Here is an 18,325-nt window from a genome sequence, read left to right as displayed (position 1 = left end):
GTTCAGTGCAAAAAAATCACTGGCTTTGTTGTTTGTTTTTTAATGAAAACTCTCCCCAGGATGTCCCCTTCCAAAAAAAAAAAAAAAAAAAAAAAGGGCACCTGGGTGGCTCAGTGGGTTAAGCGTCCGACTCTCGATCTCAGCTCGGGGTCATGATCTTAGGGTCGTGAGATCGAGCCCTGCATCAGGCCCCATGCTGGATGTGGAGTCTGCTTTAGATTCTCTTCATCTCCCTCTCACTCTGTCCCTCCCCACTCCCACCCCACTCTCTCTCTCATTCTCTCTAAACAAAACCAAAAAACCCCAAAAAACCTCCACTGGAAGTTCTGCTCAAAAACAGCAAACATGTTATATAGCTGTTGGCCTTGGCCTTTATAAATCACCTTTAATGCCACGCAGCCAACTGAACAGACCCATGGAAATCATGGCTTGGTTAGAGAAGTTAAAAACAGACTTAAAACATTTTCAAGTTTAATATGCTACATATTTTTCACTAACACAAACTGACAGACTATGGTATGTTTTAAAACCTCCCACATAAGCAATTAAAACGCACACACCCAATGTACTCAAATCTACATGTGGAGTTTTTTAAACAAATGAATTTTTCAGCCATCAAACATTTAACCATTCAAAATTGTGGATTTTCATTAAGCATTTCTCAGCACTGAATCTATTAAGCAATTATGCATCAATGTCACTGAGTGTAAGTCACTGAATTTCTGCAGTAATATTATGCATTTATTATTCTGATTTTTTTCAATTCTAATTTTTGCACAGCCAAATTCCTTTCATCCTTGGGGCTAAGCTTATTTACAGAATAAATCACACAGTAGATCTACATACCTATTTGGCTCAGCTAAAACTTATGTCAAAATGGACAGACACAACTGCTCCAATTTTAAATTTCAAGACTATTTTCAGCTTTTGATTTTAAAATTTTACATTATAAAATCTTCAATTAAAAAAATCAACAAAGTAATTAGCTACCTTTATCTGTAAAGAGCGACTGGACACACTTCACAAGAGGTAGACGTTTTTAAGTTTTACACAAAAATACCACCTCTGTCAAAGCATTTGGAGCTCCAGAAATCCAACGTGTTAAGTGAAAGAAATGCCTTTTTGTCAGCTAAGTGTTTGTAACAAACTGACATCAACGAAAGACTTCCCGAAAGACTTAAAACCTAAGTGGGGAAAGGGGGGCCTGGGTAGCTCGGTTAAGCTTCTGCCTTGGGCTCAGGTCATGATCTAAGGGTCATGAGATGGAGCCCCACATCGGGCTCCCTGTTCAGTGCGGAACCTGCTTCTCCTTCACCCTCTGCTGCTCCCCCTGCTTGTGTTCCCTCTCTCGCTCGTGCTCTCTCTCAAGCAAATAAATAAAATCTTAAAAAAAAAAAACCCCTAAGTGGGGAGACACTAGACCACCCTTATCTGTGTGCCCGGTGCCATGAAGCAGGATCTCAGTAAATGCTGGGTGGGTGTCTGAGACCCAAGCCCCAGAATAAATAAAAGGCCTTCTGCCCTGCCCCAACAGGGAATCCGAAGGAAACAAACAAACAAACAAACATCATTTGGGAAGCTCAATGCTGTTTCCTATCTAGTTTCAAACAGGCATGAGTTCACCAGCAGGTGACTAATGCTGATCCTGCTGGATGGCAAATTGGCCTGCTAAGGAAAATGGCAGCAAATTCTGTCACCAGAGAAAAGGAACGGTGACTTTAGAGACATCTTCCTAAGGTCAGTGACTCACAGCCAACTGGCAGACCACACTAGCAAATGAAGCAGGAGAAGGGGGAAAAGAGACAGATCTTCATGCCTCCTTGACCTTGAAGCCAGGGAAAGAGACAGGCAAATGGCACTGAATTTTATAAAATTCCCAACTACTGAGCTTCTCGAAGTGAGGTCTGTGGAGTAGGCCAGGGCCATGATCTGCTGTTACTGGTCCGCAAGACATAAGTGCGACCAACTGACAATAAGCATTTACAAGGAGCAATTTGACAGAGTAATTTTTCTAGCTATTGAATCTCATAATAAAAAAAATTTAAACTTAAGATTTTTGCATATGTCTGGTTTTACTCATTTCACCCTCCTAGGGACTGGTTCTTACTATATTTTGTAGCAAGTATTGATCCAGAATAAATTGGAAATTAAAAGAAAAAAAAAGGTCCTTTACCATAGATAGTTTGAGAAGCACTGCACTAGAGCACCCAAAAATCCAGTTTTGTGTGGCAAGTATGCATATGATGCTTGTCAGGATATTGATTTACCTGTAATTGTCTCTTAAGTTACTTGAATATAGAGATTTTTCAGAAGCAGATAATTTTGCCCATGTAAAATATGCTAAGCATCTCTGATTAACATCTGAATTAATCTAGAGATATTTGAAATGCAGGCCAATGAGATACCATATAATCAACACTGTTCTGAGGGACTGAGATGTTAATTAACACGATTTCCTCAAAAAAGGTAAGTTCTGTGGTCAAAGCAGTTTGAGCTCTATACCTCATCCCACACCCCCTTCCTGGGGAGGAATACACACCAGCACATTAAGGATCTGGAGTGAAGAAACTTGTTTAGCCCCACAGATGTGACCCTCTTTATCTCAACACCTAAGAACACCCTATTCTTGCAAATGAGGTGTAGTTAAAAGACTCCAGATTAGCAATCAAAAACCTGCCTTGAGCATCACTTTCCTGTCTTCATTTTAGTTGGATCACACTCCCCCACCCCACACCACCGAGCTGCAGCATCAAGTAACTTGTACAACAACTTCACAGCAAATAAGCTCCTTGAGGACAAGAAATTGGCACCATCCTTTGTTCCCACAGGCCTCCTGCAGCCCAACACACACAAAGCACTCAGCAAGGCTGTCTCCTCATCTCCCACCCCCCAACACACACCCAGGATAGCTAATTCCAATGGTCATCTTGTCGACCACTCCCCTGGAATTCTGTGTCCTTGGAGGCCTCCTGTGCCCTGGGCCCAACTGGTGCGGTGTGGCAGACACCTGCTGTCCTTTCCTGGACATGCAGATAGGCCCTAGAGTAGAGCCAGGAAGGAGCTTTGCGCAGGGCAGAAGCCCCAGCTGGTGAGGATGCTCCCTTGGCCTCAACCTCTGCGCAAAAACATTTCTCTAAGATGTTGTGGGGGTCACCGCAGGGCAGGACTCAGGTGTTCAAGTTCCCATGCCCCAAGCTCTCCTCCCACCTAAAGCACCTGCTCCCTCTCCCACAGTAACCACAGGCCATGCAGGAGGGTCCCGTCGAGCTGGACCGATATTGCATTCGTCTTAGTGGGAGAACAATCTAAACACAAATAATATCACAACCCCGAAAGAGAAAGCACTGTGACAAAGAAATCATGTCAGAGCTTGATAGCATCTCTTTCCCAACTAACACCACACTCCAGGTTCTATTCAACCTCTGGCTCCCCATTTCAACCATCAATAATAATACATTTTCCCTCAAACGACTGTTATTTTTCACTTCTATGGCTCCTCTGTTTACTTCAAAGGCAGCACCCAGAATCTGAGTGACCCCTACAAGGTCGTGTGGTCAGTGAAATGTAGGCCAAGGAATTGGTTTTTGTACACACTCTTCCAACCACCAAACCGCGGGGTCTTTGTTAAGGTCAAAATTATCCCGAGACATTATTTACATAGTACACAATGAGCTCAGTTCTGCAGCTGTTACAAACACGAGCCACAACTTAAAATAATTAAAACTAGAAAGATAAGGAACCATTCGCTTTACTCACTGTTCACATAAACATTAAATGTCACAGAAGAATTGACATCGGAATTGGACACTTGAAATGTGTAAGTGCCTCCTTCGTTCCCTTTTAATCTGGTTAGATGAAGCTCACTCACATATCTACAAAAAGAGAAAGAAAAAAAAGAGACGAATCAATCACCCAGGAACGGTGTGCCTCGAGTGAGAGTCTTTTCCACAGTTTCTCTCTGGAAATACATGCCTGTTCGAGGAGGAACAAGACTCACTTTACTCAGTATTAGTAACAAGATCCACGTTAACAAATCCAAACGTACACACATGTATTTAATTTGGGACAAATAGCTGAGTGGGGAGAGGCTCTCTCAGCACAAAGGCAACCGCGTGGAGACTTGGGCCTCTTCCCCTTCCCCAGGTGTCCTCATGCCCATGTCTCTTTCTGCCCAAGGTCCTTCACCAGGGTCCTGAACTCACGTACCCTGCCGCGCTTTAACACCAAGCACCTAGCCACACTGGCAGGTGTCCACATGGAGATGTAGGACCCTCGTGGCCAGGCCAACACTGTGGCCCTCAGCTTCCTTCTTGCAAGGACCACAGTCTCCTGGTCCTCCCTTCACCCCCCACTACTTCTTCCTAGTGTCCTTTGCAGTATTTGCTCTTCGGGCTTCTTTTTTACTGCAGGGATAGCATGGCCATGTAGACCGAGCACACAGGCCTGCCAGGGGAGTTCGGACACGGGCGCTGGCGGGGATGGAGCGCCCTGGGCAGCCCTTGACCCACCTGAGCTGTACAACCGTCTTGACATACACAGCGGCCTATTCAGCCTCTGCTCTCACACTGCACCCACCCCCTGAGCAATCTACTCTCTCTCCCACTTAACTACTTGCTGTTTGCTCACAACTGTCAAATCTTTACCTCTCGTTCAGACTTCTCGGTCCTACACCTCATCTACAGAGCTATTTTCATGCCCCATCCCCCTGCCTTGTGGGTACAGCTAATAATGACTCACACCTGCAACGTCCTCCTCCCAAGTCTTGCCCTGGGACACGTGACCCCATTTGGAAGTTGCCTGCCTATCCAGGTCTACAGCCAAAGGGTGACTGCCCATGGGGAGGGACAAAAGCCCAGCTCCAGAAGGCCCCTGCGATCAGCCTGCTGCTCACCCACACCCATCCTTTCTTTTCCCCTTTACCCTCCCTGCCCTGCTCTCCTACTCCCCGGCAGGTCTCTCTCTCCCTTAATGAAGCCCTTGAGCCAGAATTCCTCTGCTCTGCTTCTAGGGAACCTGACCTAGGATACTTCTTACCTGAACATCTCCACTCGAGAGCCCATGGTCAACTTCCAATTTAACAAACCCCAAGCCGAACTCACTGTCTTTGCCCTCAACGACCTTCCCTCCTCCTTGAATGGCCTCACCGCTCACCATCCAACGTCGCTGACAGACACAGAATCCGTAGGGGCATCTGCAGCTCCTACCTCTTTCTCCCACCCCCCCCCCTCAATCACTGAGTCTTACTCAAGAGGTAGCCTGGACGCCTCCCAAATCCATCCCCCCCCCTCCAGCCCTTGCACCTTGGCCCAGGACAGTGTCTTCTCTCACCCACATCCCTACAACAGCCCATAGCTCCTGAATGGAAAAAAATACGAAGTCTATCTAGGCATCTACCTCTGTCAGCCATTTGATCTGGGTCAAGTTACCTAACTCATTTGTGTCTCTGTTTCCTCTCCTATAGAAATAACAGAAAAAGAGTGCCTGTCCATGGAGTTTGTGAGGACTAAAATCATTGACTTAATATACGGAAGGTACTTAGAACAGTGCCGCACAGACTACAGCACCTGTAGCCCACATAGAGTAAGCTACTTTTACGATCTTTTCTATTTTTTTATTATTTTTATTTACTATTTTTATTTTACTTTTTACTATTTTAAGATTACTACTATTTTCATTATAAATGTCTTGAGGATCAAATGAGAGGTGTGGGGGCCCCTGGGAGGCACAGTCAGTTAGGCTTCCGACTCTTGATTTCCGCTCAGGTCATGATCTCGGGGTCTTGAGATCCAGCCCCGCATAGGCTCTGAGCTCAGTGGGGAGTCTGCTAAAGGTTCTCTCTGCCCCTCCCTGCGTGCGCACGCACGCTCTCTCAAAAATAAATAAATAAATCTAAAAAGAAAAAAATGACAGGTGTGATGTGACAGAACTTGAGTTCACTGCCTGGCCCAAAGCTACTGAATGAGGCTTAGTTTTCTTTTAGGTTTGTTTTTTTTTTTTTTTAAGATTTATTTATTTATTTGAGAGCGAGAACATGTGAAATTTGGGGGAGGGAAGGATGGGCAGAGGCAGAGACAGAAGGAGAGAAGCAGACCCCCTGCTGAGAGGGGAGCCGAACACGGAGCTCGATCCCAGGACCCTGAGATCATGACCTGAACTGAAATCAAGAGTCAGACGCTTAACTCACTGAGCCACCCAGGTGCCCCTATTTTTCTTAGTTTTTAAAAAGGATTCAAAGCACTAACTTTCCTCTTTCTCTGAAAAATTATTTAATGTGTCCCTAGTATATACCAGTCCCTGCTTTGAACTATCCCCCATGTCAGAAATTCGAAAACTGATGCACAGACTCCTGTGTGTGCTTTAAACACAAAGCAAAAGGAAATACTGGTCTGAAGACTCAAGAAGGAGCCCCAAACTTCCTTCTATCGGGTATCCTCTCCCACATTTATGGGTCCCAGAAACAGGATCTGGTAAGCCCAGGGAAGAGGCAGAAGATGTCTAATCCCCAGGTCAAGGCTCTTTCTTTTCTTACCTGATATTACTTTCATTGTCAGACTTGGGATAATCTTCCCATTTATCAGTGAAGGTTCTGTTCATATAGATCCACTGCTGGTGCTCAGGTTTGGGATATGCCTCATATTCAACAATCAAATCCACATTCTCTCCATCATTTACAAATATTGTAGTATTCATCATGGGGAAGATATTAATGAATCCTCTATCTAATTATAACAGGACAAAACAGGAAGAAACTATTACCTACAACTACGCAACAGAAAACACAACTGCCTCTTTGGATTACAAAGATTACTGGTTTCAGGTATTAACTGGCAATAACAAGTAAGAATATTTTCAGTTGCCACTGTACCTATTTTTTTCTTTTTGCTCTTGCAGAATCATGGTCAGGAAGTGAGAAAGGGCACACTTGAAATGTTTATTCTCCCATCTCTGTCTGTCAAGCAACTCCCTTAAAGGTCTAGCACCATGTCCTAAATCTTCTAGAATGATTAGTCCTGATGTTTCCTAGGTTAAAAAGCATTTGGACTAAATAGCCCCTACTCAGACCCAATATAAATGTATATGTGATAGGAAGGTGTCATAAATCAAGAACGGGAGAGAGCCCTAATGGTCAATAAAAATGCTGAAAGAACACCCTTTAATATTTAAAGAAAAATAAACTTACATCTTCTCATCACGTATCACAGATGAAATCAAGGACAGCACTTTAATAACCACACCGTATTTTTAACTAAACAACAGAATTAACTCCTAGCAAACTTCTATAGAGGGGGGAGCAGTTTTCTAGGCTTTTTAGGAACGACAGAAGAGAAAAAAAAAAAGATCATAAAATCATAAAAATCCTAAGAATCTGAATACATAAGCATTTTTAAATGTCTATACAGTAAAATTAAGGTAGTAGGAAAAAGAACATGAAAATATAGATGGAAAATATTTAAACTAGTAATTAAAATAAGACTCCACTTTTCACTTATTAAAAATAGCAAAACTTCAATAAAGCTGCTAAAAAATAAAGTATAACCATCCTATGGAAAAACAGCAAAACTAATTTGAAAGAAACTCAATAATTTTGCAAGTGTGGTAAAAGTGGCATGATGAATTACACACTGTAAATTGGCACAACTCTTTCAGAAAGCATTTAGCAATATAGATTTTCTATAATTATCTATTCTCCCATTTAACCCTGTAATTCCCATTTGAGAACTCTTCTCAGTGGATAGCTACATACAAAAAGAATGGCTATCTACCCTGGACATACGAATTTTTTAAATCAGAAAACTGGTTAATAAAGCAGCCCTCAGAAATGGTTATATAATAATAATATAAGAAAGAGTCTGAAAAAAATGTAGTAAAATAACTGCCAACATAATTTTTTTTTTTTTGCCAACATAATTTTTATAGCCACCATTTATGGAATGTTTACTAGGGGCCAAGAACTGCCCTAAGTACTTCAGCATACATTTAAATTAGTAATAATGACAGATATTTAATTTTATAACAATACTGAAAGAGAAAGCTTATAACTAATTTATAGATGAAAAATTTCCAGTCCTGAAAAGCTAAATAGCTGGCTACCCAAAGGCAGAGCCCAGATCTGAACACAGGTTTGTGAGAAGCAAGGCTGGCCTCTTCATATACCCTAGATTCTCTATATACTTTCAGTTAGAGAGAAAGAATAAAATCATCTGTATAGGGGCGCCTGGGTGGCTCAGTGGGTTAAGCATCTGTCTTCAGCTCAGGTCATGATCCCAGGGTACTGGGATCAAGTCCCGCATCGGGCTCCTTGCTCCTGCTTCTGCCCCTCGCCTCTGCTCATGCTCTCTCTCTCAAATAAGTAAAATCTTAAAAAAAAAAAAAAAAAAAAGTATAACTGAAACCCTGCTGCGTACAAAAATATAAGCCATACACCAAATCTTAAAACAGTTATATCACATTAGTGAGATTATGGAAGAGTTTTCATTTTTTTCTTCCATTTCTTTTTCAAAATTAAAGAATTGTAAAATTTAAAACTATTCATTATTCATTCAATAATGTTATTCATTATTTTTGGCACCATTTGGTTGAATATATTAAGGTCCCACATGAGTTGTCATTCTAGTATTTAATGCCCTTTAATTTCCTATAGATTCAGAATAAAAGGAGTTCAACTACACCAATGGAAAAGGATCTGAGACAGGTGGGAATAAAAAATCATCCAGATGAAAGGTGGAGATGGAAACCACCACCCCGTTCTAACACCTGCATCATAAATGAAACTCCCCCTGCCATTTTTAAGCAAATTTGGGTTAATTTTGAGGGAATAAATGTTTCATCTGAACGCTACGTTACATTTTCAGGTTCTTAAGGTCCTAAATTCCAAGACACCACACAATGCAAAATACTCCAATATTACAGACAACAATATTTGCATTGAAATGAGTTCTCTCATCATCACCATATATAAAATACTTAGGTTCCTCCTGAGTTTTCTAGAGTCCTTTGGCTCAATATACTTTTATGTCCTAGAGTGGAATAGAGCTTCAAATTCATGAAGTGTAAGAATTATGAGGCTCAAAGAACCCCATCAGAGTTGTTTTAACATAAGGTATGATCTTTTCCAGGTGCTTCTGCATTAAGAAACTGGTGATGCATTAACATTTAATCAAGTACAAACACTATGCCAGGCACTTCTAGAAAATCTATTGCCTTTTCTCCTCTCCGCAGCCTCTGGAGTTAAGAGGCTGTGTTTCTCAGAAGAGGAAATGCAGGCAGAGGTAAAGGAGAGTGCCTTCGAAAGTTAGGTGGCACAACTCTGACTGAAAACCAGGTGGGGACCATCCCCAAGCCCCCCACCCCCAGCCCCCAAAGAAATTACTTTTCTCTTTGTCTCCTCCTATTCTCGTCCCGTCCCAGCCCATCCCGAAACAATGCAAAACCAGATTCAGGTTTCCCAGCCACGAGTCCTTCCAGTTACACAGTTATATTCTTGGAAATTGATGAATGGGTTTTAAAAATCTGATTACATACAATAATATGCTCAAAACATCCTTACTAATTGCTTTCTGGAGCTGAAGCTGATATATCAACATGCTCCCTAATCAACTTAGCAAATTAGCACTTATGGAGTTTAATATTTTAAAAAGCATAGCTTTCTATTCAAATTAATAAATGGTTCACAATCACGTTTAGGGAAAAAGTAAGACTCTTTCTGCATGCTGACTCTATAATTGCAAGGAAAGGGTGTTTTCCACGTTTAGCCTGGTGAGATGCTTTCCATTATGACATGGGCAGAAATGCCAAAATTCTATGAGATTATTGTGGGATAAATCACAGACCTCTAACACTGCTTCATAAATTATTGAAGAAACATGGGGGAAAGAGGAGAAATGAAAACAAATATCACACATCATTTTATTATTGCTCATGATGAAGAAATTTGCCACCCTACAAGTATTTAATCCAAGTCAAGCACTAAGACTGTAATTGCATTTAAAAGGCAAGAAAATAGATGAAATTCAAACAATACTCAAAAGACAAAAAATGTGTAATTTAAAAATTATTATTATTTCCAGTAAATCAAAAACATCCAGTACATTCACTAGGTTCTGCTCTCATTAAGTAGACCTTGGAAAGTAAGTATTTAGTGAGATTTCCAGAGTAGGGAAGAAAAGGCTAAATGGATCGTGCACACCAGGTAGGATGGGCTTAGGATTCTAGGGAACCATGATCCAGTTTATGCTGTGTAGAACCAATGAGTCAGGTCCCAGTGGATCTCCTTCCTGATGGTTTAGGCTACGGCCTGTAAGGTTGGAGGACGGGGTAAAGTGGGCGGCTGTACTAGGAAGAAGCAGCCCACTTCAGCCCTTCCTGCAACAAATGAACTAGTCCCATGAATGGTAAAAAGATAAGCCAAAGGCTCAGGGGCCTCCCTAAAAGATTCAGAGAAATACTTTAGGCTCTCAGCATCTGCACTCCTCCATACAGCAAGTCTACAATCCATTTCCAAGCTCAAGTCATTCAGCAAGGCCTAGAATTTTTGAAGAAGTTCCACTTAACATCTTATTTGTAGGGAGGGTGGGGTGGACAGCAGAAAATGACCCATTTAAACAACTTCGGTTACAGCCTACCACTTCCCCTTTATTAAAACTGGTAGAATTTGCTGTTGGGCTCTAGTTGTAAAAGGTGACAATGATCATTTTCATTCATTCATTCATGTGGTGACAATTAAATTTCTAGTCATCGCTTCAACATTCTATTCACATAAAAAGGCAACTATCTAGTAATTTCTTCTTTCACTACTGCCAGTAATTTATACATTCCCATAGAGAGATTTACCGACAACTTCCAAGGTGGTTGTGACATTCGCTGATCCGAAAGTATTATTGGCGTAACACATGAATACTCCAGAATCATTAACTCTTGCTGAGCTGATAGTCAATCTTTCCTGACGTACGAAATTGAAGTCACCCTGATGCCAACTATTACTCTGAGTCTGTGCATTAGTCTGCTGGTTTCAGAAGGAGAGAGAAAAAAAAATCAAAGATTACCATAAAATTTAGATTCAGGATCTTTCCTAGATAAATTAAAAATAGCAGCAATTAACTTCTCCATATTAACATTCATTATACGCTCCTTAAGTAAGAATAATAAAGCATCATGACAAGTCTGTCATTGGAACACTTCATAGTACAGGATTATATTGAAAGATAGTCATTATTAATGATTGGAAAAAACATGAAAATTCATTTCATAACAACCACAGCATGCATAATTCCAAAATCTCTGCGGCACTAAGTATTTTTTTTTTAGCAGTGACAAATTTTTAGAAGTTACTATATAAGAAATATTACAGAATACTGATATTTTACATTGAGTCAGCATAGTGAGGTCATGTCAGTATCTCCTGTTACACTTTTTTTTTTTATTCTATATCCCCGGGATCAAAAGAAAACACCTCACTAATAATAATATTCTATTTTATTAACATATTATTTTCATGAAGAAAAACTGAGTCACAATGTCTAAAACTCACTTGGAAATTCATCTTACAGCTCTTACCCAGCGGAATTTTGGCAACTATTAAGAGGGGTTCCAAAGTATGTGAGCCATGTAAGATCAAGCCCCAAATTACTTAAGCATGAGTAGAAGAGAAAAAGTTGCAAATTTGCTCTTGTGATAGCACCATTCTACTTGTATGATTTGTCTGCAGACAAAACATGGAGAGATTTTTTTGTATGGAAAACATCATGGGAATAAAACATAAACTATAGCCACTCTGAAAATCAAAGGGAGTACCACAAAGCTTTCTGCATCTTCCAAATTTTCTGTAATATGAACACATTGCTATTGAAAAAAATAACAACTAAAAAAAGTAAACGGACCTGATATTGACATGGAATGAGATCAGGGGTAATTCGCTGGCCAGGCTATAATGAACTACCAGCCCTAGACCACTCTGACATTATTGTAAATCAGAACAATCCTTACGGAAAGCAGCTTGGCAGTTTGTTCATACCCCTGATCAATTCCAGCAAATTTATCTCAAGGAAATAACTCTTTTTTTAAAAAAGCTCCAAAATATTTATTGCAGAGAAATCTCGGGGATGACCTAAAGGTATACCAAGTATCAAAATTATAAATGTGAAAATAAGAAAAATGTTTATATTACTTAAAAGGTATAAATTGAATGTACCTTAAAACTGCAAACATGTGATAATACATATGCATGGGGGCAGAGAGAAAAGAAATATGAAAAAAAAAAAAGTGGGCAATATAGCATTTATAAAGACCAGCCACATGAAGACTACTGAGCTCCTGGAAGGCTTGAGGTCCAAACTGTGTTGTAAATATAAAATATGTCCCAGATTTTGAAAACTTAATATGAAAAAAGTAATGTAAAATAACCCATTGATATTTTTATATTATTACATGATAATATTTTAGCTATATTAGGTTAAATAAAATGTATTGCAATCAATTTTACTTTTACTCTGTCATGTGCCTACTAGAAAATGTTAAATTACATAGGAGGCTCACATTTTATTTCCACTGCATAGCACTGCTACATGCAATGGTGGAATTATATCTGTTTCTCTTTTTTTTTCTCATGCTATTATATTTTTGGAAAAAATTTTTTTACATTAAAATGAGCATACATAAGAGCAGACTGCCAAAACTGAATGTTTTGAAATAAAAAGAAGAGAAACCTGCTTTGTTAAGTAACTGAGATCTTGAGCAAGTCAAGGACACCACTAGTCTCAGCTTTTTTTTTCTAAAAGGGAATGAGAGGGGCGCCTGGGTGGCTCAGTTGGTTAAGAGTTTGCCTTTGGCTCAGGTCATGAACGGGGGGTCTTAGGATCGAACCCCTACGTCAGGCTCCCTGCTCAGCGGGGAGTCTGTTTCTCCCTCTGCCTCTCCCCCTTGCTCTCTCTCAAATAAATAAATAAAATCTTTACATAAATAAATAAAAGGGAACGAGAAAGCAAAGGTCATTAAAGGCCTTTCCAGTTTGAAGCACAATGCGGAGATGAAGATACTCTCTTCTAAGAGATTCTTCTAATAATTGGCAGAAATCTGCCATTTTGTTGCAGAAGGGCAATGAGGAAGATGCAATAGCAAGGTGAGGTGACCCTGTTTTGTCCTCTCCTAGTCCATCAGGTCACAGACGTCTCTGCAAAGGCAGAGTGACAATGGACAGGTAACATAAACACATTCTAGATTTTTGGTATGTCTTCCTTCTAGTTCTTACAAGAGCCCAGGGGTCTACAACAGGGAGCTAAATAGGAACAATGAACACATCAGTGAGGGAAGGATTAGCTTGGTCCTAAGTGATTCAATACCAACACCGAACCCTTAAGACCATAATTCAGGATACTGTCAAACATCATAATAAAAAGTAAAAATACGAGGGTGTAGAGGTATTAGAGAAGTTACCCAAGATTCCCAAGTGTTGAATCAACTCTAAGACTCTCTTAACATTTTAAAACAAATGACTGCAAAAACTCTAGAACAGTTATCTTATCCTAAATTTCACTGTGAGTTAAACTTATTCTAAATGGTCAGTATAAAATACCATGGATTTTTAAGATAATTTTGATAGTGCTAACAGTGCTAAATATTCCAAATAAAGCCAAAGGATATCAACAAAAGATTTATGGATGAACCTTGGCATAGAGCCATGAGCCCCATCTGCAAGTCACACATTACATATTGTTTGCATGTGATTTGGTTTTCCTTAACCCTTGAGGTGCACACTGGGATTTCCCCAAAGAGCTCCCAACACTGAAGGCTTATCATCCAGCGCCAGTGGATTAATTGGGAATGGCATGCGGGACTCCTGGGAAAAATGGTTCAGAACAAAACTGCCTGGGGCAATTTAATTTCTCATCGAAAAAAGGCTAATTTTCAAGTTATGCGGAAGCTCAAATACGCACATGGTCTAAACTGTTCTCTCATCTGAAATCAAGGATTACAGAAAGCCAATTAATACAGGATTGTGTTCTATAAGGTTAGTCAAAAATTCATACATAAGCTACCGTTTTTATTAAATTATATGATACGGAAACTAAAACTTGTTTCTCTGAGCCATTGGTTTGAAAGAACAAGTCTCTAGTACAATCCATTCTCCTCGTCAATGGCAGGTTTCATTAGCAAGGTATCATCTATCACAAGTCCATGTGAATACTGTCATAGTACTTTGCATTACGCTAATCACCATGGTTACTTATCTAGCAAAGAATTCTTTAAACAGGCATGAAATTGCCAATGTTAAATACAGAGCACGAGGAGGAAGAGAAGGAGGAGGAAAATATATTATTTCTTTTCTCCAATGTAATGAATATATGTGTACTGAAGAAAAACCACCATGACAGCTAATTAACTAGATGGCCAAGATTATGCAAATAAAGATTATTGAATATTCAGTTGATGGAAATTTTAAAGTGAAATATTTGGGAAATTAGACATTTGAAAGACCTTGCTACTAATGAGTATTTAAAGAAAGAAAAAAAAAGAAACTTCGTATAACCGGCTAAAATTTACTTAAGATATGCCTAACACAGCATTTAACATATAGTACACATTCAATATGCATTTGTTAAATGAATGAGAACTTAAACATGTCCAAATGTTTCAGATTAAAGATAACCATTTTATTAATAGTGACTAAAACAAATAGAAAACCATTAGCAACTTGATCTCAGGTAACCAGCCTCAGAGGGGGGAAGTCAGATCAATAGAAAAAAAAACCCATCTCTCAAATGGATAGGCCACTTTGTGGGAAAGGAAAGAGCTCCCTGGTTGGTTATCTGAGACCGTTTACTCTTTTATATAAGGAAGGGAAAAAAAAATCGACAACTTTTCCCACTATTTTAAATAATCTGGCCTGGATAGTTTTAATAGTCTTAAAAGTCAAAGGACTTGTGCGGTTAATCAGAAGTTTTCTTAAAAATTTCCCTATGAAAGCCAAAGAAACAGCACGCGGTAATAACAGGAGTCTGGAGTTCTCTCTTCGATTTTCTCAAAATAAACTGACAAAATGACACACGTTTGTCACGAATAATGAATGTACACAGCCACATATGGTGTTACGAAAGGGTGCATCTCGACACACGCCCAGACACATCCCCACCTCACACAGACGGTCCAGCTGAGCCTCCCCAGGACAATGAATAGACTGGTTTAAGGGAAAACCTTCCAATCTCCCACGTGGCGAGAACAATATATTGAGAAAAACAAAGGCAACAAGCCACTCAACTCACCTGACTATTTTCCTTGATCCACATGGAGTCCACAGAACTAGACACATCCTTTACCGAGCACATCACAGAGAATTCCTCCCCTTCCCTAAGAAGAGAGCTTGCTTTGGACACCGACACAACCGGGACAGCTCTGATGGCTGGAAGAAACAGAAATGGGGCCCTCAAATCACGTGCTCCACGATCCTGGGCCATTTTCACTTACCACATTTCCGCAAACGCATACACCTTACTGGGTGGTCTTTTAAATAAGGTATCCAGTGTGGCACTAACTGGTCTGCATTACTTGCAGATCTGAAGACGTCAGCAATTAAATCTGGCATCCTTCAAACAAATTCGTCAGCATCGAGTGAAAACGACAGCAATGTGTGCATTAGATGATAATGCTGCTGGACAATGCTATTTTGAAACAGGGAGAAACCCTGGTATAGGGAAGCGGCTTTAATCTTTACCTCACACAACCTTGACGGTCTTGCGTGGACGTGACCTACGACTAATCGTATTCTTTTCACCAAACAGGCATCTTTCCCATGTGCCATAATAATAACCTCTTGCTCATTTCTGAAAATCTCCATTTTGTTTTATTTTATTTTAAAAGATTTATTTATTTATTTATTTGAGAGAGAGAGAGCATGAGAGGCGGGAGGGCCAGAGGGAGAAGCAGACTCCCCGCTGAGCAGGGAGCCCGATGCAGGACTCGATCCTGGGACTCCAGGATCATGACCTGAGCCGAAGGCAGTTGCTTAACCAACTGAGCCACCCAGGCGCCCCTGAAAATCTCCATTTTTTAAATAATCAAACTTTCCTTAATTCCAATGAGCATACTTTTTCAAAAGCCTTCATAAAAAACTACTCGGTAGCTGTATGCCAACTAGTGTTGAATCTGATGATCTCGGAGATACAAAATCTAGACATCTTCCAGCTACAGAAATAATCTACATAATGCCCCCATAAGAACAAGGTCCATATTCAGCTGGTACTTTCCTCTTCAGATTGGGAATAGTTTGGGAATACAGTAAAATCAAATAACCGAGGAGAAAGTCAATCCCTCTATCAATAGTCAATCAAGGAGTGAACCATGTATACGCTAATCTTTTCTTTTTTTTTTTTTTAAGATTTTATTTATTTATTTGACAGAGACACAGTGAGAGAGGGAACACAAGCAGGGGGAGTGGGAGAGGGAGAAGCAGGCTTCCACCGAGCAGGGAGCCCGATGCGGGGCTCCATCCCAGGACCCTGGGATCATGACCTGAGCTGAAGGCAGACGCTTAATGACTGAGCCACCCAGGCGCCCCTATGCTAATCTTTTCAAACAGCCAAAGGGAAGCCTCCCAGTGAGGTTCTCTTGGGAGGAACACCTCATGCAGTTATGAGACTCTGCATGTCCTGAGGTCGGTTTTCACAGCTGTCCCCGTTGTGGTCTGAAAGCCAGTCTCCACTAGACGTGGCCGTGGACTGGTGGTGGGGGCTGAGGGCTATGAAACGAAGAATTCACAAGCAACTGACGGGAGCTGGGAGCTGGGGGAAGTGATGAAGGGCCAGCTGCCTGACTGCCGATACTAAAATGCACCAGGGAGAAGAGAGAAGGCGCCTCTCCCTCAACGGAGGCGCCGCCTCCCAGCGGAAAGAAAGAAAGGGCCCCTACCTGCCCTCACTTTCAGGGTGAATTTCATCGATAGCACGGACTTGCCCTTCTGGTCTGCAGAGCAGTGCAAGCAGAGCCGGTGATACTCGCGCTTCACGTGTCTGATCGTGATGCCAGCCTTGGGATCAGCGACAAACGTCAAGTCCTTGGGAAGAGGCTTCCCCTCACACCCCTTGAGGGAGTAATTGGTCACCTCTGGGTCTGTCAGAGGACAGCGGACCAGCGTATCATTGTCTTCTTTCCCATACAAGCGAAGGTCAACGAGGAAAAGCTGTGCAGGATCTAAAGCACATTAAAAAATCAGTAGTTCGAATGGCTGGTCACAGGCACTGAAAACATTTTTAAAAGATCTCAGAGGACTCTGATCTTTTTTTCTTTGCAAGCTAAAGTTGAATTCATCCAAGTAGTACTAATTAAGCAACAGTGAACATTTGTTAACCCCTTTCACATGTCAGACACTAAGCTCGGACCATTATGCTTTATCTCGTTTAATCCTCAAAACACTCCCATGCGATGGGCACTATCGTTACCATTTCAGAGATGAAGAAACCGAAGTCTCAAAAAAGTGACTCTCCTAAAAAGTGACACGGCCCAGAAAAGGCTTAGCATACCACAGTCCAACGGATACTGCAACCTGAGCTCTTAAAACTCTGAGGATATTTTATTACAACAGTTACTCTTCTTCTACAACAGGGAATACTCTCAGGAGGATGCGCCAAGACTAAGCCAGTGTGATGATACCTATTAGGGTTCCTCCTCTACCCCTCTCTGTGGGGGCCCCTCTCCGGAGTCCCCAGTCTCCAGGATCTTTCAGCTTCTGCATAAAATCTGCAAAACTGTTAACAGGCCATGCTGTACAAACGTCATGTGGGCCTCACCCTTCATATTCCTTTAAAGATATGTATAAATATAAACTTCTGGACATCAAATGAAGCCATATTCCCAAGGGGAGCTTATGAGTTTCAGGAATACTGTAGTAAATATCATCCAAACCAGGACACTTGTGAGTGAAAGGGAGTGCTATTAAGAATTATGCCAGGACACCAGGTGTGGACTGGAAAGGCCTCAGGCCGACCGGGACCTCCTATAAGCAAAGACAAACCTCATTCTATATACACAATATACAGCCACCTCTGCTGTGTAAAGATAATACAGATAGATGGCTGGGCCAACAGATCATGTTTAAAATGTTTTTTAATTGTCCTTTCCACCTGAAATGCAGGTGTCCCACAAAAAATCGATTTGACCTCATTGAAATATACTTACCATTTAATTTTGGAAAAAAAAAAAAATTTCCAGAGTAAATTATGCACCTCCCAGCTTCATTTGTTGTATGAGTAAAGTCCCTCATGATGGCGGAACTAAGGTCCAAGGCCATCGCTGGTTATTTTCCCATCTACTCTTTCAGTTGCTTAAGGCTAGCTCCTAC

General features: G+C 40.9%; 1 protein-coding gene across 5 annotated transcripts in view; it reads right to left on the bottom strand.

Annotated features, from left to right (window-relative positions):
- The window catches only part of KIT (KIT proto-oncogene, receptor tyrosine kinase), an 84,266-nt gene that overhangs the window by 27,556 nt on the left and 38,385 nt on the right, over positions 1-18,325 (bottom strand). For 3 of the 5 annotated variants that reach the window (XM_073891691.1, XM_025887568.2, XM_073891693.1), the window contains 5 exons: positions 16,897-17,178; positions 15,255-15,391; positions 10,831-11,002; positions 6,530-6,719; positions 3,757-3,872 (listed from right to left, as the gene is read on the bottom strand). In XM_073891691.1, coding sequence (XP_073747792.1) covers positions 3,757-3,872; positions 6,530-6,719; positions 10,831-11,002; positions 15,255-15,391; positions 16,897-17,178 — 897 coding nt within the window. The remainder of the gene's footprint in view (positions 1-3,756; positions 3,873-6,529; positions 6,720-10,830; positions 11,003-15,254; positions 15,392-16,896; positions 17,179-18,325) is intronic. The other 2 variants (XM_073891692.1, XM_025887569.2) reach the window with 1 other exon arrangement.

This window comes from Callorhinus ursinus, unplaced genomic scaffold (genome assembly GCF_003265705.2).
Source record: "Callorhinus ursinus isolate GAN/ISIS: 27379988/994484 unplaced genomic scaffold, GSC_fseal_2.0 scaffold4, whole genome shotgun sequence".
Lineage (NCBI taxonomy): Eukaryota > Metazoa > Chordata > Mammalia > Carnivora > Otariidae > Callorhinus > Callorhinus ursinus.
The sequence above is the reverse complement of the archived record's forward strand: the minus strand, read 5'-3'. Positions and strand labels throughout refer to the sequence as shown.